Genomic DNA, 24,553 nt, shown 5'->3' with positions numbered 1-24,553 from the left:
TTGGGATTCTTGTTTATCGCTCACAAGTGGAATTATTAATAAATATTTAAAAACTAAAAATACAAGAATGTTTCCATTATCCCCGAAACAAACATTGTAAATTTCCAAAATTCAGAATTTAAATTAAAAGAAATCCAAATATTTAGGTATGGAAGTAAATTTTGGGCTCCTGAAGAACCTTAACTCTGCTTTTTAGTGATAACCTGGCAGGAAAACAAATTAAAAAATTATGCATCTCTTAGTTGTTGTCTAAATGGGACAACAGTCACACAATAAATATGTTATGGTGGTTGAGTGGTATTATTTCAGGGAAAGTTAGAGCATCTTAACAAACATGACAGATTTCTAACACACACTTGCCCTATCAAAACTTGGTTAAAAATATTTAAATTGCCAAGTAAAGCACTCGCCTCAGCAAATGCCAATGTTAAGATTACCTACATAGCTTCAGTTATGTCCTATTATGCGTATCCATTATAGCATTTTAAACAGGGATGTTAAAATGATTGGATGGTTAACTGAGGAGTATTGACTTATCATTAATCCTCCCTTGTTCACCTACCACCTTCTGGGGTGTGATCATCAGTTGGTAGAACACCCTGGTGGGGGCCAGGCTCTGCATACTGGTTTCCAGACAGGTTCCTCTGTAGCAAAAATAGCTTTTGGGTTTGCTGGCAAGTGGTGACTATGGCAAGTTAGAAGGGGCATGCATTGCATTTACTTCATCAAGACATCTCTCCACACAGAACCTAGTGGGAGGTATGTGATTGTATAATTAAGGAGTGTGTCTTAAAGTTTGCACAGGTTATGGCAGTTAATAATAAGACAGTCTTAACTTTGTTTCCTTGTTTGTGAGTGCTTAAGAATCTTTTGAGCTTTTAATATGGAATATAAATAGCTATATAACACCATCATAGTTTTCATGAAGAGAATAAAAAAAACTTCACATTGTTCATGAAAGAACTGCTAATGCTGTTCCTGCTTCATCTTAACAGTTCTGACAGATCTTCTAGATGCAATGCACAGTTTAAAAGAGAAATTTGAGATTAAATCCTTCTGCCCATGTATCAGCAAACAGAACATGCAAACTGGGAAGTTCCCTGCAATGAATGGTGTGTCTCAGGTGAGTCTGTAATGAACTTAAGATTTGTGTTCAGGCATTTTCTTATTTGTGAATTTGTTATGTTTTAAGTACTATCCATAAATCAACTTTTTCATTCTGTTCTGTTTTAACATTTTGGCAAATGACCACATTTACAACTTTTTGTTTGCATTAAAACAAAGCATTATATTTAAAAAATAAAATTGTCCTTCTCTATAGGTTTTACAGAATGTCCTTAATCACAGTAATAAAATTTCTCTGTGCATGCCTGAGTCTCAGCAGCTGAATACCCCTCAGAAGTCTGAGACAAATGGCAGTTCAAGTCCAGGGAGTGATGTAAGCGCAGACAACAAGTTAACTCCACCAGAATCTCAGTCACCACTGCATTGGTTAGCTGATCTAGCAGAGCAAAAAGCCAGAGAGGAAAAGAAAGGTAAATATTAGACATGCTAATGTTAAGTGTGTCATAGTGAGAGCCCCAACAATCTGTGTTGAACTCGCTAAGAAAAAATATCCACCTTGGGTATTATTTGTCATTAAAAAATGTTGTTATTCCTAAATTTACAATCTCATTGCCACCTTCTAGGGGCATCAGAACTGGCTACCAATGTAATTATTTGTTGAATGTAACAGAAAAGCCACCAGTGGAATGCATGTGTAATGTGCTAGTGTTTCCCAGCCTCTCTTAGCTACAGCAGCTCTCATTTATGACAGGTGCACACTCAGCTACATGTCTGATATGTTGAGGAAGGCCTTTTCATGATACACTGTTTGACTTCATTTTGAAGGATCTAATTCATCCACTGGTGTATTTTCAGGTGAATAAAGTAATTGTGCTTTCCTATATTACCACAACTATAAAATGAAGGATGCGCGTGTTGTTTGAATGTCTGCATCGTGACACAATCACGTAAATATCAAAACTGTTTTATTTTAGAAAATAAAGAATGTCCTCCTGGAAAACATACTAAAGAAGAGAGAGACCAAGACAGTTCAGAGCCTCTAAATTGTAAAACATCTCCTCCTGTGTCCCAGAGCAATGAACAGGGCTCAACTTTACGAGACCTACTCACTACAACAGCTGGCAAACTGCGTCTAGGTTCTACAGATGCTGGCATTGCTTTTGCTCCAGTTTACTCTACAGGAACAACAGTGAGTGTATTACCAAAATGCATGGGGTTTTGAAAATTCTCACAACTTGCTTTGGAACATTTTAACTGTAACAGCCTCGTAATACTCTTGTTTTGAATGTATCAGAGGGGTAGCCGTGTTAGTCTGGATCTGTAGCAGCAACGAAGGGTCCTGTGGCACCTTATAGACCAACAGAAAAGTTTAGAGCATGAGCTTTCGTGAGTTAACTCACTTCTTCAGATGCTTCTTCAGCATCTGAAGAAGTGAGTTAACTCACGAAAGCTCATGCTCTAAACTTTTCTGTTGGTCTGTAAGGTGCCACAGGACCCTTCGTTGTTTTGAATGTTAATTTGTAATTAAATACATAAATAAACATCACTAAAGCTTCCCTGAAAGATAATGTGACTGTTCAATGATGACTGATCAAATTATTTACAATATGTGACTTTGATTTAGATAAAATGTTGATTTAGGAATTTAAAGGAAGTTGAACATATTCATTATCATTTTAACGGCAGTTCTCTGATTCAAGAGATGATTATTTCAGTAAATTCTTTCTTGTGGATATGGTATATAAGTATACAGTTTTGATTTATATTCAGTATTTCTCACATTCTGTTGAAGAAGGTAGATCTGAAATTTCCTATTAAACTAATTTTGTTTTTCCACAAGGGTGGCAAAGGTGGAAGGAGTATGCCAAATATTCTCGATGACATAATTGCTTCAGTTGTAGAAAACAAGATTCCACCAAATAGAGCACCAAAGATAAATATAAAATCTGAAATGAAGGATGGGCCAAAAGATGGTCAAAGGTCTTTTCTGGATGATTGCAGTCAATCTTATACTGATATTCCACATTCATGGATCTGTGATAAGCACATTTTGTGGTTCAGAGATCATAAAAACAGCAGCAACTGGAAGCTTTTTAAAGAGTACTGGAAACAAGGAAAGGTAGGTAGCAATGTGCTGCTTATTATGAAAAGTGACTGTAGATATAGAAATCCTTTCGGCTTAGTGTACAAGTAAAATCACCGTAACAGGTATTTTCTTCATCAGTGGCAGCATTTCACAGTCAGCAGATCTTTCTCCTTTCATCACCAGCACAAACTCCCCTCACAGTTCAATGGCATGACCTTTAGAACTTAAGGTAAAGGTAGGGCATAGTAATCTAATTATTTAACATGTAAGGATACAAAGACAAGTGGAAGTCTGAATGCACATCTTCCATTCGCTCTTGGCAAATACAGTATATATAATGTGCTACAGGTAGAGTTTTTAAAATAAAAAACATAATTGCATTTTTTCCACAAATATTGTAAAAATATATGCATAGTTTATTTGGATCCAATGATGCAGACTACTCAAATTACACTGGTTAACTGGAGAAATTCTAGCTTACTCTCTTCGTATTTACACAAGTATACAGAAAAATAGGGGTTTAAAATGGTACAGAGGTAGTTTTAATTTATTAAGAGTTTTTCCATTTATTTTATTTTTCTTTGTTATAGAATAAGGAAGAAAAGTAGCATTTTACTTGGCAGCACATAGTGTCAGTGTGGGAGAGAAACAGCATGTTAAAAACATACTTTCTGAAATTACAACAGCCACAACAGTGGTAATTAAATTGATCACCCTGACTGCATATGTCACTATTAGGCATTTGCAAAAGAAACTGGGATAGGGGAATGAACATAATGTGAGCTGACTGTAATTATAAAGAGAAATTATTTAAGGAAAAGAAAGTATAGATGGATGGATGGAGTATAAATGTGACTTTAGATGGAACTATGTGTGTTTCTCTTTGAATGTTTTTCAGAACAATAAAGGCTTGGAAATACAATTTTTATTTAGATGGCAGTTCTAGGTAGTAAGAAAAACCTTAATTAAACTGAAAGCTCAAAATCTAGGCAAATCAAGTGATGATGCTTCCTAAGCACTAGGGCAGGGGTCTGCAACCAAAATAGCAAGAGACTTTTTTTTTCAAATTAATTTACAAAATGACAATACATGTGAGTATGAGAGAGTCCTTTAATAAACAATGTTAAACCATCCTTTCTGTAACCCCTATTCTTGGAACAGAGCGCACGCGTGCATACGCACACACAGTTTTTTGCTTTCACCCCTGCATTAGAGAGCAAATGAGGACAAGGGAAATGCTGCACCTGGGGATAGGTTCTTAAGCAGAAGCACTGTTTGCATCTACCCTACATGCTGCTTCTCCCATTCCCACCCCACACTCATCCCCAGTCTCTACCTGCCTCGGCCCCCAAGCCCCCATCCCCAGGCTTAACTCCTCTTAGCCCCCAAATCTGCCGCCTCATTCTCAGGATTAATGCACCTCAGCCCCTGAGACTAACTCATCCATGGTGCTAGCTAGGGAACCTATACCGGGCAGCCTTGTGCACCCAGCAGACGGAAGGCTGGAGTGGAGGTGTTCTGCTGGCGGGGGTGAGCTGAGCCGCATCCACTGGAAAGGTGTAGCCACTCCAGTAGCAGAGCGATTGGGGGGCTCTCTGTGGCTCCCTGCCCTGCTGCCACCAAAATAATGGAACTAAATTCAGTTGATTTAATGGATGAATCCCTTCTGCTGGCTGTTAAACCAATTAAATTTAGTTCTGCTTTTTCAGTGGCAGCAGGGTGCAGGGAGCCATGGAGGTGTCGGCGGCAGCAGCATCCAGAGCCACAAATGACTCCTTAAAGAGCTGCCTGCTGCTCCAGAACCACAGGTTGCTGACCACTGCACTAGGGAAAATTTCCTGTTGTTAGAGAAAAGTAAAATTTATTTGATAAATTTAAGAATTGTGTTCCTTTTGGTGTATGGATCAAAACTGAAGTTTCCCTCACTGGTCTACCACATTTACTAGCTTGTGAAATTGTAAAAGTAGAAAATGTAAATGTGTATGCTAAGGAACACTAAATGTGTAAGCAAAAAACTTCAGAATTATTTGCACTCAACAGTTTTGTGTGTCTATCAGTTCTTTAGTAATTATACTTGAATCAAATATCTACACTGATACTAGAAGAATATGTTCTCTAATGAGACAACATGAACAGTATGCAGGAAAAAAAAATTGTTTGAGGAGCATAACTGGAAGTGTGATACTGTACTCAACGAGGTTTACACATTTTAAATAATTGAATATTTTATTATAGGACATGAATTCTTAATATTGTGCTTGTTCTGTTTCACTGACTGCTCAGGAATCTGAACTTTCATAAAGTGAATTAGTAGGATAGATATGTAGCATATTATTGGCCCTTTCCCTATACTGAAAGGTACGTTTATAGTGGATTTTATTAATGTGCTCAGAAATTTGTTAGGCATGTCACCAAGTTTTTTCAGGGACATTGTAGATATTTGATTCAAATGCTGCTGCTAATAATTAAGATTCGTAGAAGCACATTGAAGATTATGCAACAGAAAACTTCTCAATTAAATCCTGGCCATATTGAGGTCCATTAAGGTTTTGCCATTGACTTTCAGGGGGCAAGATTTCACCCCAAGGTTGGAATATATTTATGCACTCTGGTTTAATTGAAAAAGCACCCTCTTGAAATGCAGTTTGTATTAGACTTTTTAACATTTCCTTTATTTTTAAGCCTATATTAGTGTCAGGAGTGCACAAAAAAATGAACATCAACTTGTGGAAGGCAGAGTCAATTAGCGTAGATTTTGGCGACCACAAAGCTGATCTCCTGAACTGCAAAGACAGCATTATTTCAAACACCAGTGTCAAGGAATTCTGGGATGGTTTTGAAGAAATTGCAAGTACGTTATTTTAAGTATATTATTCTAATTATTATAAATACCATAGTGCACGTGCGATCTTCTTTAAGGAGGGATTTTGAAAATACTTAAATTCAAACAAAAATTGGAGCCTATCTGTTCAGAGAGTACAGAAGCTTGCATTTTGTCCATTGCAGGATGATATAGAGTGTGTGTCATAATATTATCTGTATCATCATATGAATTTTGAAATAAATGTCCAGTTTTGAGCTCAGTTATTTTAACGTGTATTATTAGGGAGCTTGTAAAACTAGTTCTTGGAGTGTTTGCTGATGTCCATTTAGCACAGGTGTGTGTACTCACCTCATCCACCAGCACTTGGCAGATTTTGCCTTAGCAGTATCTGTAGGTACATACCACACTATATACAGTGCCTCCAACCCACCTGCACCCTCAGTTTCTTTTTGCCACCAGTGACAGTGCTTGGAACTTGCGTTCTTCAGTTATGTTGCTCCCTTTTCCAGCTTGTTGGATTCTTGTTTTCTGTGTAAATAGTTCTCGTTGTTGGCTAACTGTTATTAGTTAATTAGATAGAGTAGTACCCTTATGGATTTAGCCTTGGATTGGGGCATGCCCTGGTCTCCAGGCTTCAGTTCTTGTCACAGTTCCAGTTGGCCCATGCCTGAGAGCACCCCTCATTGCAGTTTTTTGCAGTGCCTCAGAGAGGCACATATTAGCATTAAGTGCGGCATTTGCAAGTAATTTAACCCTAGCAGCAAAAAGGAGAGGGACATTTATCTTAAGACTCTCCTCATGGAATCTGCCTTTGCCTTTGTGCACAGTCAGACTGCACTAAGCACCAGTGTTTTGGTGGACTGCACTCTGCTGATCAGTGCTCTGCTGGTGCTGTTGACCTCCTGCCACCATTCTCTGTCCCCATATAAGCCCAGTCTGGACTGAGGCAGATCTCCAAAATCTAAGACAGGTAAGCCCAAGGCAACCCAGTAGACCTTTCAGGCCCCTTTGGAGCATAACTGCTCCTCTTGCCCTCCTGTTTCCTCTCCAGACAGTGTGGAACAACTCCTCATGCCGTTGACAGTGGAGACTTTACAGGCAGCCCCAAGACATTCTGTCAGTGCTGGCTGTTCCCGCACCTGTAATTGCTGGGTCAGGCCTTAAGGCAGTGCTCAGCAACCTTTATCACCTCGTGCATACTTCAGCACTCCCCTATATGACCCAGTCCCTTCCCCCAGAGCCAGATGCCCTCAGTGCTTTCCCTCCTGCAGAGCCAGGCACTCCGCCAGTTCCCTGCTCAGACTTGATGCTGGTGACTTACTGGAGCCACTGCGGCTGTCACATGCTTCCCCCGCCAAGCACTAGGGTCCATGCACAGAGCTGCTGATGGCACCCTTGGTGTGCAGCTCTGAGGAGGAGATGCATTCAATGGCTCCAAGAGCTGCAGGTTGGCCAGCCCTGATTTAAGCTGCATGGCTTAAAGGGCTTCCACATCACCCTCCGTATGCTTGGTATGAAGGCCCCAGGAGTGGCACATAAAAGATTTAAGCCCAAGACTCTGCCTGCTCAGCCTTCTCAATTATATCAGGACAGGGGGCAGAGAAAACGTAAGGAGTTCAGGAAGAGACAATCCAAGTCTCATTCTTCCTCTCAACCAGGTTTCACTCATTCCAAGGCTGTATCCAAGCGCCCCTTTTGACAGTGCACCTTAGTACGATGTACCTCTCAGACTGCCACATCCTTCTCCTGTGTTTTCCCATTGTTTGCGTTCCTCCCTCCCTGCATGGTACTCTAATTGTGGACTGTTGGGTCCTGAGCATGGCACAGCAGGGCTTTGTGCTCCAGGTCTTCTCCATCCCCACCCCCTCTACCCTGTTCTTCTTTAGACTGTCCTAGATTATCTTGTTTACTTAAAGGAGGAAAGCCAGGCACTTTCATCCATCAGAATGTACCTGGCAGAGATCTGTGCCATTCATCTGCCACCTGCATTCAGACATGCTACCAACTGGGAGGTGCTCAGCTGCCCCGTTTTGTCAGGGCCCACTCAACTAGAGTACAAGCCTTCTCTGCAGCCTTCCTCACCAGTTTTCCTATCCAGGAGATATGTAAGGCTGCAGTGTGGTGCTTGATGCACACCTTTGCTACACACTGTTCCCTAATTAAGTAAGTCCAAGAGGATGCAGCTTCTGGAGTTGTGTTGCAATCAGCCTGCTAGTGAACTCCTCCTACCTCCAGAGATGGTGCTTGCTTATGTGGAATGGACATGATGAGGCACTCGAAGAAGAAAAGACAGTTACCTGTTTTCCATCACTACTGGTCTTCCTGGTGTGTTGCTCATGTCCATTCAACACCCCGCCTGACTGTCGGCATTTTTTGGCAAAAAGGAACAGAGGATGAAGGGCCAGAGGCGCTCCATATAGTGTGGCATGAGTGTATCACTCCAGGGGGCACCTGAGCTGGTTCCCCTGTGAGTACTGCTAAGGAAAAATCTTCTGGCACTGGAGCATGTGGTGAGCACACACCTTGGTGTTGAATGGACATGGGCAATAAGCCTCACATCCAGTTACGGGAAACAGGTAGTTGTCTTTTGCTAAGTACATGCACTCATTTTCCATTACAGACTTGTAGATCTGAGAGTGGATCAGTGAAAGTTCAGTCATATCTTCCAATTCAGTGTGAAGGTCACACCTACAATATGCGCGGTTTTGAATAATTTGTCTATTGTTTACAGAACGGCAAAAAATAAATGGGGAAACAGTTGTACTAAAATTGAAAGATTGTCCGTCTGGTGAAGACTTCAAGACTATGATGCCTGCAAGGTACTTCTTTATACATTATGATTATTTTATTCACCTCAGAAATCATACACATTAAATTCCTTTTTGTTCTGCTTCTCTAGGTATGAAGACTTATTAAAAAGTTTACCACTGCCAGAATACTGTAACCCAGAAGGAAAATTGAACTTGGCTTCTCATTTGCCAGGGTTTTTTGTACGTCCAGATTTGGGACCCAGATTATGTAGTGCATACGGTAAGTAACTATGAATGCCATAGAAATCCAGGAATTGCCATAGCCTTTCATGCCTGTGTTCCCTTTGACGCCACATCCTGTCTCTAACCATGGCTAGCATGCACTATTTTAGGGAAGGTGCAGTTGCTATTTTGTGCACAGTTACGGATAGACCATAAGGGAAATCACTTCTTATCCTATGCTAATAATTGGTTTATGCCCTAAAGCATGAGACTGTTCCTTCTGTATTTCATTTATTCATCCCATCTCATCCTGTTGTGGATATTCTCCACAGAGTAATACTGCTTTTATCAGCTTCACTTACTAAAAACTCCAGAGCCTTTTAATTTTTATGCCTCTGTATTTATTGTATGTTGAAGACTCAGAAAACCTGTTTAGAACAGACTTTGCTTCCCTCAGTCTTTCTTCAGTCCATTGTCTCCGACAGTTCTGGTTTCCTGGGCTGCATGTCACTACTCTGCACATCAAGGAGGCAAATCAGCATTTTGGCATTTGCCACGCTCCCGACATCAGATCCTCTGTCTTTGGAGGAACAGGCAATTAACAAGCTCACACTTAAATGTGTCGAGATCTTGAGGTTTTTTTCACCAGTTTTTGCAGCAGCGGTAAGCAGGTTTCTCTTTTTGGGGTTCCTTCTTCTCCTTGGTGACTTAAGCCACCCTGAGTCTCCACTGAAACATCTCTGTGCCAGGTTCTCTGCCTCCATACAGGTATGGCAGAGCAGCCAGCAAAGTAATGTATTGAATATAAACTGCACTCTCAAAGTTCGAAGGCTCATTAAACCCTGGGCTATTGAATTGAACAGGTATCTGGGCTCTCTTTCTCACCAAAGCAGCTGTGACTCCATCATGGGAAAAATGGGCAGGAACTTGGTGAAGAGGTCCTCAGCCACTTATCTTGGAGTAAGACCCTGGGGACCCTGGAAGACAAAGAATGGAAGTTTGCATGTTAACAAGGCTCCACCAACACACATGGCACCCTCACAAGTCTTGAAGTGGATCCTGAGTGCTTTGGGGGAAAGCAGTCAGGCTCCTAATCACTTTGATTATCAGGACTCTTAGTGTGTCCCCAGCCCTGCCCCTAGCAGGGGAGAATTCAGGGGAAGAGAGAGATTGAGAGAGCTTTCTGCACAGAAGACTGTAGTAGAGCTTCTGCACTCAGAAAGGTCCCAAAGAGAGCTGTAAAACCCACATGGTACAAGTCTTCTGACTCTGGTGACTCATCCTTTTTGGAAGGTGGGCTCCAGGGATGTGAATCCAAACATGTCTTGGAAAGAAAGGTGTTTCCCTCAGAAAAATTCCAGACTGTGGTGATGGTGCCTCCCTGATTCATACTGATAATGAACAGCCCCCTGAAAATAAATTTGAATACCTTTTGTTACCTCCAAATCCTCCATTGCAATGCCTCTTCTCTTCTCCTTCAAGCAAGTGATGAAGGATGACTGAAACAAGCCTCAAAAGAGTAAGCCCATTAACAAGAGTAACGTCGAGCTCTATGACATTCAGTGATGAAATGACTGAGGTGCTGAAGGTTCATGCAATTGTAGCATTCCTAGGAAACGTGGCTGTTTTCTCAGAACAGGAAATATGATTAAAGAAGTCCCTGGACAGAAAGATGGAAGGCCACTCTCAGGGCCTTCCCTGTCATCATCTGTCTTGTAAGAGCATCTCTGTCCTGGATGGAAGATCTCAGAGCTCTTACGGACAGAGGTTGCCCTAGCATTGTTTCCAGTTTAACAAGAGGCTTCCTACCAACAGCATTTGTAGCTTCAGTGGATGGAATGAGGTCTTCAGCCCAAACCATGGTTTCCAGGTCTATAACCAGATGACACTTAAGGCTTCAGCCTTGGACAACAGGCTCCCCAGCAGAGAACAGTTGAATTGAGTTTTGGGGGAAATCTAGAGTAATATCAGACCCCTTTTATATAGATTCTACACAGAACTGCAAATAGGGGACAAAATCTCTCTTTTTCCTGCAGGACTAGTTTACTTTAACCACCGTGACTAAGGTTGTCTGCCTTGGTGTGTCCTACACTTTCAGATGAACTGCTGAACTCAGCTGCTCAGAGCAGTCCTTGGGTAAGACACTTGCCTTGGGCGTGCTAACTTGCCATTTAGTTAGCCTCCCTCAACATTGGCCAGCATAGGGAGAAGAAAGGAGACCAAAGGTCTCTGCTGCCCCACCCAGTGGTTCAGGTACAGGACAGCACCTTGTCCAAGCTAATACTTCCCGTGTTGCATCGCACTGCTTGTACCAACTCTCTTTTGCAAATAGGGAGTTAGGAAATGTGGGGCAGACCCCGTGCCCATCTTCTACCGAGGGTTCCAGCCCAGGGACCCTGTGATAGCAGCTGCCAGTAATGTCCTCAAAAGCAACTGTGTGACAACTACCATTCCCTGAGACACTTCTTTACTGCAGGCTCTTCATCCTGGTCCTGATAGCATTTGTACCTCCCAGGGCTGTCATGGTGCCTCCTTGTGTTCAGTGAGCTAACAGAAGGGGAGCCTTTTTAACCAGTACCAGCTGGTCCCCAATTGGCTCTAGAGTCTTGGTGTCCCGATTAGCCTACCTTGATTGTGGAAATTTCCTGATGGACTTCAGGTGTCTTAATTGGCCTTTCTGCTCTAATTTAGTCTAGCAAGTTCCTAGCTGATCTGGACTAGCCTTTTTTATTTTACTCTGAGGAAAAGAGATGTATTTAATTCAGGGCCAATGGACTTGCCTTCTACCACTCTTATAGCCATTTGGTGTGACCCTGTCAGACCACAGACAAGTGAGTTGGAGGTGTAGTGAGTGAGAGGTATGTGTAGTATTAGGCTACACCTGTTCATTCTTCACCCAGGATGTGTCTACACTAGCCCCCTTCTTTGAAGGGGGCATGGAAATGACACAGACTGGGGAATATCAATGAGGTGCTGCCATACATATGCAGCATTTCATAAGCATAATGGTGGCTGTACAACTTTCGAAGCTGCTAACTTCGAAATGCTGACAGGCAGTCTGGATGTGGGCGCTTCAGAATACGCACCCAACTACGAAATTCACTTATTCCCAAAAGAAATTGGGAGTAAGGAAATTTTGAAGTTGGGTGCACATACCAAAGCACCCACGTCTAGACTGCAGAGCAGCACTTTGAAGTTAGCAGCTTTGAAATTTGCAGGGCTGCCTTTATGCTAATAAAGCACTGATTCTTCTTCAAGTGGTCCCCGTGGGTGCTCCACAGTAGGTGTCGGGCTCGCCCCGGGGCCGCAGATCGGAAATCTTCTAGCAGTTTCCTCCGGATCGCGCATGCGCCGATGCGCACCGCTCCTTCACGCGCCCTCGGTCATGTGCGGAATCCGTTCCCCGCCAGTTCCTTCTCAACCACCAACGGCTGCAGACGGAATCCGCTCTGGCTCCAACGCCTGAGACAGATAAGACCATTAATTCTAGTTGTTAGCTGTTCTTTTACTATTATACGTTTAAAAAAAAATAGTAACTAAGTAAGAGAGAAGAGGAACAGAGGGGAGAAGAGCGGACAAAGAAGGCTGAGTTAAGCCGTCCGCTGCCCTAAAGGGCGTAAATGTTGTTTGTTTGAAGAAGGCAGTGATTAGCAGCTAAGTACCCTGTTAACAGTTAAAGACTCACCGGGATGTCTTCCTCGGGGTTTAAGAAGTGTGAGTCATGCCGCAAGGCTATGCCGGCCTCTGATGGGCATAGTAAGTGCATTCGTTGCCTGGGGGAGTCCCATGTTACCCAGAAGTGCTCTCACTGCGCTAAGCTTACAGCCAGGGCCAGGAAGGACAGAGGAATGAGGCTCAAAATGATCTTGTTTGATAAGGCCCTTCAGCCCAAGCCACCGGAGAAGCCTCACACAGAAGGGCCCTCAGGGTCACACAAAAGGAAGGCGGCTTCTTTGACCCCCCTCTGTGCAAAAGAAGAAGAAACTCTCCCTGGCTTGATCCTTGCCGGCGACTTGAGCGAGCAGGACGAGCGCAATGCAGAGCCCTGAACCGCGGGCTGATGAAAGCGGCAGCGCAGTTGCGCACGGGGCCGTGGCCGGGCCTCCTACTATTCAACAGTCGGCACCAAGGGCGCTGCAGGTGCCAGCGCGGCAAGCACCGGAATCGGCGTCACCGGCTCTCACGGCGCCGACAGCGCAAGGACACCCAGCACGGGGCCAAACGGCACCGGAGGAGGCTACCCGCGCGGCACCGCATATGACGGCACCAAGCGCGGCACCGACGGGGGGCCAAGGTGTCCGGCACGGGAGGTGGCAGCACCCACCCTGCAGGGGCGGGGGAAAGCTAGGGCTAAAACCTGGCACCACAGTCCATCTGCGCTGCCATTATCACCCAGCCGTGCCCCGTCCCCCCCTGCAGATACACACGCCGCGTCGCTGGGCAGCAACTCCAACGACCTGTTTCAGACCCCCCCTCCCTGTTCCTCCAACCACCTTCGCCTTGGCTCAGGCCACCTTCACCCTTTTCAGGCATGGATCCCTATGAATACTATCACAAACCAGCTTCACCATTATCAATATCGTCACGGAGATCCCGCTCTTCCAGACATCATAGGTACACATTCCTATCGTGGTCCAGGTCTCCATCACCGGGCCCTTGCCCGTGTTGTTATGGCCGTCCTCATCATACTGAACACCGACATTGGAGGTCCAGATCCAGCGGCAGATCCCCACGCACTCCTCGCCAACACCCCCACATACACTCTCGCTCTGGGAGAGGAACGCAGTTGTCCCAGGTGGAAATAGGTCCAGAGTCCCGAGACTTTCCTTCACAGCACACGAAGGAGCAAACATACCAGCGAACTCAGGAACCAAAGGAGTTGGAGGAGGTTTATCCTAGCGGCGCCTCCTCATCCTCCCCAGATGAGGCAGTTGTCCCCAGGGACACGTCCCCGGATGACCTTAAACAATTCCAAGATCTGTTCAAAAGAGTAGCATACACGCAGGACATTCAAGTAGCAGAGGTGCAGGAGAAGCATCATAAACTCCTGAAAAATTTGAGACCCCCAGCTTCATCTAAAATTGCCATCCCACTGGACGAAGCCATTATGGAATCAGCCACTAACATATGGCAGACTCCAGCCTCTATCCCGCCTACGAATAAAAGGGCAGATAAGAAATACTTGGTCCCAGCCAAAGGCATGGAATTCATGTGTAGCCACCCACAGCCCAATTCTTTGGTGGTCGAATCGTCCCAACAGCGGTCAAAGACGCTTCAGTATAAATCAGGGGGGTCAGATAAAGATGCTAAGAAATTAGAACTGGTCGGCAGAAAGGTCTACTCCTCCTCTACCTTATTACTGAGAATGGCAAACTATGCGGCACGTTTATCAAACCATAACTTTGACAATTACTCTAGGCTTACCTCTCTCATGGATTTCCTCCCAGAGGACAAGAAGCCAGTGTTAAAGGCGATCGTCCCAGAGGGCTACGCGGCCTCACGAACGGGAGTTCAGATTGCCCTGGACATGGCGGACACAGCGGCACACTCAACAGCCACAGCAGTGGTAATGCATAGGGAATCCTGGCTCCAGGCGCCTGGTATCCCAGAGATCTACAGGCGAAGATCGTAGATCTTCCCTTCGACAAGCAAAAGTTGTTTGCAGAATCAACCAACTTGGTCCTCCACTCTAGCAAAGATTCGAGGGCTACACTTAAGACCCTGGGTATCTACACTCCTCCATACAAGAAAAAGAAATTCTACCCCCAACAAAGGCGCTACGCTTACCAGCCACAACGCGCACAATACCAGCGAGGCTATGACCAAGGGCACCATCAACAGCAGCAACAGTACAGGGCCCCCAGGCGACGTTCTCAACAAAGTCGCACAACCTTGGGGCAAGCCCAGAGGGAGCAGGTTTGACGGATATGTCAAGGACTGCACTATCAACACCATCTCTCAATGCCACTCTCACCTCATGTTCCATCATCACCTCAAACCGTTCTACTCCCAATGGCAAAACATCACAACACACAAATGGGTGCTGGAAATTATAGCCACAGGTTACACGATCCCCTTCCAGTCGCTACCACCACCGAAACCTCCCACCTGGCTTCTTCTCAGGGACCCTTCTCACGAGAGGAGGCTGAAGCAGGAGGTAGATCACCTCATGTTCATAGGGGCGGTGGAAAGAGTACCGGAACAATTCCAAGGAAAAGGTTTTTACTCATGATACTTCCTAACAGAGAAGAAAACAGGAGGCTGGAGGCCGATCTTGGACCTATGGGGCCTCAACCGATACTTGCGCAAACAGCGCTTCCGGATGATCGCAGTTGCCTCCATACTTACGGTACTGGACGATGGAGACTGGTTGGCAGCCCTCGACTTACAAGACGCTTACTTTCATATAACAATCCACCCGGCACACAGACATTTTCTCCACTTCACGGTCGGTGGGGAGCATTTCCAATACAGGGTTCTTCCGTTCGGCCTATCCTCGGCACCCAGAGTCTTTACCAAAACCCTGGCAGTGGTATCAGCTTACCTGCATAGGCAGGGCGTCTTTATTTTTGCATATCTGGACGACTGCCTACTCAAAGGGGCCTCAAAGGCAGAGGTCCTACGCATGATACATGTCACTGCGAACACATTCACTTTGCTGGGCCTAGTTACCAACCTCGCAAAGTCAAAGACCGAACCCACGCAAGATATAGAATTCATAGGGGCGCGCATAAGCTCTATTACATCAAGAGTATACCTGCCCAACGCCCGCTTCCACACCATCAAATCCCTGGTACAAGTCATGATGTACAGCCCCGCGGTGCCGATCCTAACATGTCTGCAACTCTTGGGGCACATGGCAGCCGCCATGTTTGTGGTACAGAATGCCAGGTTACACATGCGAAGCCTGCAATATTGGCTGGCGAACATTTACAGACCGGCAGCCCATACCATCCACAGGGTAGTATCGCCCATGACGGAGGTATGAAAGTCACTAGCGTGGTGGGCAGAGCCCAAGAACCTGCTAGTGGAAGTGCCCTTCCACCAACCACAAATTTCCATTTTTCTCACAACCGATGCCTCCCACATAGGATGGGGAGCGCACATTGGCAGCAAGGTGACGCAAGGGCTATGGTCCCCCGCAGAACAGACACTGCACATAAACATACTGGAGCTCAGAGCAGTGTTCAATGCATGCAGACATTTTCGGAAATGCCTGCACAGCAAAGTAGTCGGGATCAATACCAACAATACCCCTACCATGTTTTACATCAATCGACAAGGAGGGGCATGGTCCTGTGCGCTATGCACAGAAGCAGTCCAATTGTGGAACTGGTGCATTGCCAACAACATAACGTTGAAAGCCTCGTACTTGCCTGGCGTCCACAACGTGAAGGCAGACCAACTGAGCAGGGCTTTGCATTCATGCACGAGTGGCAGATCCGCTCCGACACATATTTCGCACCTGGGGGTTTCCCCAAGTCTATTTGTTTGCCACCCAACACAACAAGAAATGCCCTCAGTACTGCTCCAGAGCAGGAATAAGGCGGGGGTCCTTGGGGGACGCCTTCATGATCTCATGGAAGGGCCCTGTACTCTATGCGCTTCCCCCCACAACACTCATCCACAAGGTTCTGCAGAAAGCCAGAAGGGAGAGAGCTCGCATGATACTCATAGTCCCAACCTGGGACCGACAACAATGGTTTCCCCTGCTTCTGCGCATGTCAGGTCATCCACCACTCCCCCTACCGGTAGCGCCGGACTTACTCACGCAGGCTCAGGGGTCCATAGTGCACCCGCACCCTCAGGGACTCCGCCTACAAGCATGGCTAATCCATGGCTCAGCGCCTTAGAGAGCACGTGTATGGAGGTAGTAAGACAAGTCTTAAAGTGTAACCGAAGGACCTCCACCAGGAGGACTTATGAACAGAAAAGGACACGATTTACCTCCTGGTGCTCTTCCAAGCAGTTAGCTCCTCCCGATGTCCCTATAACTGTAATTTTGGAATACCTGCTGGACCTCAAATGAGACGGGCTCTCTCTATCCTTGCTAAAGGTCCACCTCGCAGCTATATCAGCTTTTCGGCACAAAGAGGAAGGGCCCACCATATTCGCCCATCCTATCATCACAAGGTTCCTGAAGGGGCTGGTAAACCTGTACCCCCCTCGGAAACCGCTACCACCGTCATGGAGTTTGGACTTGGTACTCCACACGCTATCGGGACCACCCTTTGAATCATTGGCAATGGTACCCCTCTGACTACTTACTATAAAAACGACCTTCCTTCTTGCGATTACATCAGCCCGCAGGGTGAGCAAACTCGCAGTAGTGATGGCAACGCCGCCTTGCACAGTATTCATAAAGGAAGCGGTGATCTTACAGTTACACCCAGCCTTCATTCCGAAAGTTTCCTCGGAGTTCCACATTAACGAACCAGTAGTACTACCCTCGTTTTACGCAAAGCCTCACAGCTCCAGCAAGGAGGCGCAACTGCATCTCCTAGATGTGAGGAGGGCGTTGGCCTTTTACATAGACAGAACTAAGCCCTTTTGGAAGATGGACAGACTCTTGGTGTCTCTCGCTCCCACGTCGAAAGGGGAAGGCCTCTCTTCCCAGAGAATTTCAAATCACATTGTGTCCTGCATAAAACTGTGTTACGAGCTCCGAAAGACCCTTCTGCTAGCTCCGCCCAAGGCTCACTCCACCAGACTGGTGGCGGCGTCAATGGCCTTCTTCAATGGAATCGCGTTGAAAGACATTTGCAGAGCGGCAACTTGGTCATTTTATGACACCTTCACCAAGCATTATGCCCTGCATTGGGTGCTCGATGAGGATACCCGTCTGTCGACAGCAGTCCTCTCAACGGCAAGCTGCACATGAATCGAGTACCCACCTCCTTACTTGGGGTTACTGCTGGGTAGTCACCTACTGTGGAGCACCCACGGGGACCACTCGAGGAAGAAAGAGAAGTTACTCACTTGTAGTAACGATGGTTCTTCGAGATGTGTCCCCGTGGGTGCTCCACTACCCCCACATCCTCCCCGATTCGGATCTCTGTCTGGTGTTTTTTAGGAGCATCCGGGGCGGTTGGTCAAGGAACTGGCGGGGAACGGATTGCGCACATGACCGAGGGCGCGCGAAGGAGCAGCGCGCATCGGCGCATGCGCAATCCAGAGGAAACTGCTAGAAGATTTCTGATCTGCGGCACTGGGGCAAGCCCGACACCTACTGTGGAGCACCCACGGGGACACATCTCGAAGAACCATTGTTACTACAAGTGAGTAACTTCTCTATCTGCATGGTAGTGTCTAATTGATATTACCTGGTCCATGTCATTTCCATGCCCCCTTCAAAGAAGGGGGCTAGTGTAGACACGGCCCCAGTTTCCTATTTACAATAACCCCTTACAGCACAATGTGATCCAGAATGAAGTATGTTGCCTTCCAAATAAGGGAATGATAGTTTGTTCCCTCCGAATAAAGGTTCTTTGGATTCTACTCAGTATTTTTCACTTTGCAGAAATGCACAGGGGTATCAGAATTGTTCTGGACATCAAAAGACTAAGCAAGTGGATGAAGAGACAAAGATTTTGGATGGAGACTTTGGTCTTTGTGGTGTCATCCCTGATGTGGGATGATTTTCTGACTTCAGTGGATCTAAGATGCTTACCTCCATATCCCATCAACTCATGCCAGCATAGACTTTGAAGCTTGTCCTAAGTCAGGAACCATAATCAGTACCCAGCATTCCTGTTAAGTCTGTCCTTGGCTCTCAGTGTTTTTACAGTGATGCTGATCATAGCCATATGCTGGGACCCCACCTGGATGACATCCTCATAGGGCATCTTCAGACTGAGTATGTCATACTGCCATGTTTGTCCTCTGCCGAGGCCACCTTTGTCAGGAGCGTGCTGCTGTCAGTGTCCCAGAAATACACATTGTACAAAAATGGTGAATACCTTATTCTTTTCTTCCCTACTAACTTTTTCATAAACTTCCCTACATCACTTCAGTACTTTCTACTTCCCACATGTCTAGAAGTGTGAGAGATGCTGGGCTATGGAGTGGAAAATTTCTCACTGTTAATTTCCATTCTGTTAGCAGTATCTCCAACAGTTTTCTCTGTTCTGGATTGCTCATGAGCCAAAAGTTGGATTATCCCCAAACAGTCTTTTTTCTTTGTCATACATAGTCATTTAATGCCTCAGGAATATTTGTGAATAGCATTGTGCAAATTTTCCAACTTTTGGGATAACTCATCAAGTAGCTAGTGTGCATTAAATCCCAAATGTTGTTCTGCTTCCATGAGCTGCGGAGTGGAGGGAAGCAACTCCAAACATCCTGAATTGTGAGATGCAGTTAGAAGAATGGGAAATTTCTTAACAATAATATTCTTACTCTTGAAAATGAATTAGTTCTGATACCCATTTTGCAAATTATATTAATATTACAGAAGGTAAATTATTATTAATTAATTAAAAGCTTTGATTAAAAATGGATTCCAGTCTGTTGAAGTATGTATTGAAGGCATTTAAAAAAAAAATCAAAAGTTATGTTCTGAGATATATGTAAAACAATTGTGACACCTTTACTTCAAGTTTTTATAAGCCTTTTTTGTTCCAAAATCTTGTTTTCAAAGAACTACTCATTTTTCACCTTTTGAACTTATTTTTATAAGTTTCTTTCCTGTTTGTGATTTTTAGTTTTGAGGAATGGGAGCTCATCCGTTCCCTGCAAGAGTAAGAGTGGAAAAGAAAACTATTTTTAGATTTTGTGGGTTTTTTTTTTTAAATGAAGTAGTCTAAGAGTGAACTGCTTGGCAGTACAGAGTTTAATTTTTTTCAGGAAAATTGTCATTACCAGGAAGTGTGTTTGATTAGTCTGCTGAAAATTAGTTTTGTTTCGACAAACTTATTACATAGTTACTATTGCTTGGACAAAGCAATATTTAAAAGACATTTGTTTGAAGTTACACTTTAAAAATTATTTTACACAAATTATTTTACACAAATCAGTATATTTTAAAGAAAGAGTTTGGCATTCCTTTACACACAAACATTGTCTAACCTTCTGAGTGATGTTCAGTAATAATGCTCCCTTGTACTATATAGTGTTTTTCATCTCTAGATCTAAGTGTCACACAAAGGTAGGAAAGCATTCTTGTCCCTATGTTTGTTTTGTTTTTTTAAATGAAAAGGTGAGGGAAACACCCATAGTGATTTGTGTAAGATTAAACACCCAATCTATACCAAGGTGGGCAACAAACCCAAGGTTTTTTATTTCCAGTATTGTGCCCTGTTCTGAATGAGAGTTAATTTTACAAAAATGAGTAGAAAGAGAAATACAAGCTGCAATAAATCAAAACCCTATCTGCAACTCTTACTTGTTAATATAGGTGTGGCTGCTGTTAAAGATCATGATATAGGAACTACAAATCTCCATATTGAAGTTTCTGATGTAGTGAACATCCTTGTCTATGTTGGTATAGCAAAAGGAAATGGAGTACTTTCAAAAGCGGGTAAGGAAAGTATTTTCTAATGTATAAATGAAGTATGCCTTTCACACAGGTAATTTATGTACAGTAAATTCTATCATCTAAATATACTGTGTCTTAGAAATCATCACTTTTTCATACTCTTTCACCTCTTTTCTGCCTTTGCCTACATATTAATGTACTTGTTTGTACTGGTGATAGCAGAGCCCAATGGACATCAGTTCACATATGAAGCACTGCTACCTCTTGCAGCAGCTCCAGTATGGTGTGTGTCAAACATCACAGGATCATCCTGAAACCCTCTACCACAGTGTTGCATTTAGTGTGCGACAACTACCTTCTGTGCCAGAGAGCTTGAAGTGGTGTATGCTAATTGTGTGGTGTGTGTAAGACACTGTATTGCTCCAGGTTTTTTTCCCTCTTGTTTAATCTTCTGTCTTGTTTTATTCCTTTTGTAATAAGCAAACACTCGTTTCTTTATCATGGTTAGTGCAGCTGAAATAAAAAGATTGTCTTGGATGTTTTTATTTACATACCTGCATACCTCTAGAAACAGACATGAGATTCTTTGGTTATTGTGCAGACGAATGGGTACAAAATTGTTTTTGTCGATTCCCCAATACTGAGTTTTAAATATTTTGATGACAGCAATGTTCTTATTTCAAGCAGAACTCTCGATCAAATTTTAACAAGGTTAATTATGTGCAGATCTGAGTGTAAATTGTTATACAGATGTTTATATAATTTATGTTCTGGTAGTTTTCTATTATGTGAATAAAAATAGCTTCTCTGGGTTTTATCTAGTATTTGACTAAATAATGAAACTATTTTTTTCCAATCTGGCACTAGAAATTTAAGAAAAGAAAATATTTCATCTTTACACTTTCTGGTTTGTGAATGTATTTGTCAATTCTTAGGAGTATTAAAGAAGTTTGAAGAAGAAGATTTGGATGACCTTTTAAGGAAAAGATTGAAAGACTCAAGTGAATTACCTGGTGCTTTGTGGCACATTTATGCTGGCAAAGATGCTGACAAGATAAGGGAGTTTCTGCAAAAGGTTAGATTTATTGTCAAATAGATATTTACTTCATAAACCTGAATTATAAGACTTTTCAAAATGGTTGTTATATCTTTTTAAAAAAAAAAAAAAGTACTACAGATACCTTGTTTGAAATAAAAAAGCAGTGAAGTAGCTGAAGAGCATGAAAAGCTTCATAAGAGCATAAAAGCTTCAGATTCAGAAACAGTTAGGGAGAGTTCTGAAAGTAATAAGATCTATAAAGAAACCTACTTTTCACACTCTCACACAAGCATTTTGACCCCAGTAGGAAAGAAGGTGATTTAGGAGTATTTAGCCACACCGCTGAACATTGCTCCCCTGCCACACAAGGCAAGGTGATACTAGCTGAGGAAAATTTCAACAAATGATATCTTCTGCATTTTCTGGTGTGGGACATTCAAACCATCATGCCTGGCTCAGGCACCCATCTAGGAAAGACTGATCTGGAGCAAGAGGGTCTCTTGACTGAAAGTAGTAGTATATTAAGAAGCTGACAACCAACATGAAGGTGTTGGTTTGCTTTTGCTTACGTATAGGGAAAGCAAGCAAGTGAGCCATCAGAATTTACTTAGGCAATAACATGGTATACCTCATTCATGAGGGAGACACAAGGTCTGACTTTTGGTTACTGTTGACCCTAAAAGAACATTTGTCTTTCAGCAGTCCAGACTGCAAAAAAGATGAACTGGTGGAATGAGCAGAGTGCCTCTGAATCAAGGAGATAAAGAATTCAATCCCCAGAATTTCTGTCTTTGCAATAGGTGGGGCAAGCCTGAAGATGCGATCTCATTGCATTTAGGGGAAGTAGGAAAAAAAACAAGAATATGTTAATACATTCAGGGAAGCAGGGCCATATGGAATGAATACCATAGAAATTCCCTGAATCTTCCAGTGGCTATCATTCTTCACCTGTGTATGTTGAGCAGTGTCCCACAGAAGACTGCCAGATCTAGAGGAGTTTTCAATGTGATGGTTCCAGTCTGGCTGAAAAGGCCAAAACATGGTGAACGTGTCCACATCCAACACTCCTGAGCCTCCAGTTAGAGCCAGCATGTTTCATGGTGTCTTTCTGATAAGTGCACCAGTCCAAAGAAAAGGGGATTTATCAGATAAAAATCTCTGATAAAATCAAAAGAACCATTTTTAACCTTAAAAATGAATTCTGGAAGTTGGATAATCTTTGTGAGCTGGTGTGACAGTGTAGATAGAGCTTACTAAGGTCTCAGTGCCGCCTTCCTGTTTCTGGTATATTGGTTAATCTTGGATCTGAATGCCAGTTCCATTAGAGTACAAACATAACAATATTGGCATTCAAAGGTTTGATGGACATAGTCTCAATTTGATGCCCCACAGTCTGCTGTAAACAATAGTTGGGTCTCATTTGTATTACAATGATTAACTTTCACTTGAAATCAGATGTCCCAATTCTCTGGACTGGATGAAAGGTTGAAGGGAATGGGAAATTTTCATTACCTCTTCATTTCCTTTCTTTGGGTTCTTGTACATCATTCCAAAGTTTCTGTTTTATATCACTTGGATCCCTCTTTCCGTTATTCAGTGCCAAATTAGCGATAAATTCACATTCCTGCTCTTACTAAAATTATTAAGTATCACTGAAAAATAACATTGTTCATTTTTGGTATGGTAGTGCTTTAAGGGTACTTGGCTGAAGACTGATAGATGGTTAGATGCCTAATGTGTAAGGGAGTATAGTAAAAAGAAATCTTAGTATTCTGCTGGTTGAGAGAAACTATAAACCAAGCATCTGGACTGGTTCAAAGATCTTGCAGAAAGAAAATTAATAGGTAAGAAAAATTTTCCCTTCTACACAAAGTAGGTCATAACTAATCTGAAGTATATCTTGTATCAAATATAAAATGTTTATAAATAAATTCATATGCTTATTTAAAGAATAAACCTATTTCCTGAGACACAGACAATAGATGAAGGGTTTATGGGTGTTTTCCCCTGGCTGTCCACCACCATCTCTGTGTGTGATATGGTAATGGGTGGCTAGTTACGAAAAATGTTGGTTTTGTGTGGGTAGCATAACAAAGAACTATGTGGTGGTGGTTGCATTTAATAATCCCTTCAGACCTCATTGGAAATATTTTTAGACCACTGTGCTTATTTCATAATTTCACAATGCCATTCCAGTTTATTTGGGTATAAAAAACTCCTCTTGGGAATTTGTGCTTGCTTTTTCCTGACTTGAGGTTATAATTGTTTTATGGTGTTACGATTTCATCCTGTGCAAGGTTTGTCCAACCAGATTATTTCTTACAGTTTAGAGTCTGGAGGAGATGGGCTGTTATGAAATAAAGATACTATTTTTCGTGAAAGTGAACCTATTTGTAACAAACAAAGGATGATGAAACACAGGCAAAAATTTTATACGTAAATTTTTAACTAAACTCTTCAGAAAGCATCTACCACTTTTTTGGGGCTGAATTTCTTCAGAACCCTTTTTCTTTAAAGGATTTTGTGTGCCTAATTCCCTAAAGATCAAAAGCTTGTCCCTTACACCAACAAAAAGATTCAGTAAAAAGAGATACCTGCTTTGACTTTGAGATCCTTGTAATTCAAAATTCTTATCTGGATATTCCTGTTACTTTAAGGTAGGTATCTAATGTACCTATCAAATGTGATCTCATGTCTCACCTGTGTTGCAGATTGCAAAAGAACAGGGTCTAGAAGTTTCACCAGAGCATGATCCAATACGTGACCAGAGTTGGTACATGAACAAAAAACTTCGCCAAAGACTCCTTGAAGAACATGGAGTAAAAACCTACACTATTGTTCAGTTCCTTGGTGATGCCATTGTTTTACCAGCAGGTGCCCTTCATCAGGTAAACTACCTTTGTTCAAATATAGGTTATATGCAGTGCTGTTTTTTAAGAGCTGGTACTCAGATGTCTCCCAATCCCCATTCCAACCTCAGTTCCATGGCTGGGGCTGCCGAGGTGCAGTACTCGGTACTGGTATGAATTGGAACACAAAAAAAGCACTGGGTACATGTAAGTATACATGCTTAAATGAGATTTGATTTCTT

At 43.3% G+C, this 24,553-nt stretch overlaps 1 protein-coding gene across 6 annotated transcripts in view; it reads left to right on the top strand.

Annotated features, from left to right (window-relative positions):
• JMJD1C (jumonji domain containing 1C) overlaps nucleotides 1-24,553 on the top strand; it is a 276,168-nt gene that overhangs the window by 247,045 nt on the left and 4,570 nt on the right. For all 6 annotated transcript variants that reach the window (XM_075000187.1, XM_075000184.1, XM_075000186.1 and 3 more), the window contains 10 exons: nucleotides 996-1,123; nucleotides 1,322-1,535; nucleotides 2,040-2,254; nucleotides 2,906-3,184; nucleotides 5,834-6,002; nucleotides 8,707-8,794; nucleotides 8,875-9,005; nucleotides 20,343-20,465; nucleotides 21,359-21,498; nucleotides 24,174-24,350. In XM_075000187.1, the coding sequence (XP_074856288.1) occupies nucleotides 996-1,123; nucleotides 1,322-1,535; nucleotides 2,040-2,254; nucleotides 2,906-3,184; nucleotides 5,834-6,002; nucleotides 8,707-8,794; nucleotides 8,875-9,005; nucleotides 20,343-20,465; nucleotides 21,359-21,498; nucleotides 24,174-24,350 (1,664 nt within the window). The remainder of the gene's footprint in view (nucleotides 1-995; nucleotides 1,124-1,321; nucleotides 1,536-2,039; nucleotides 2,255-2,905; nucleotides 3,185-5,833; nucleotides 6,003-8,706; nucleotides 8,795-8,874; nucleotides 9,006-20,342; nucleotides 20,466-21,358; nucleotides 21,499-24,173; nucleotides 24,351-24,553) is intronic.

The sequence above is a fragment of the Carettochelys insculpta genome, chromosome 7 (genome assembly GCF_033958435.1).
Source record: "Carettochelys insculpta isolate YL-2023 chromosome 7, ASM3395843v1, whole genome shotgun sequence".
NCBI lineage: Eukaryota > Metazoa > Chordata > Testudines > Carettochelyidae > Carettochelys > Carettochelys insculpta.
The sequence above is the reverse complement of the archived record's forward strand: the minus strand, read 5'-3'. Positions and strand labels throughout refer to the sequence as shown.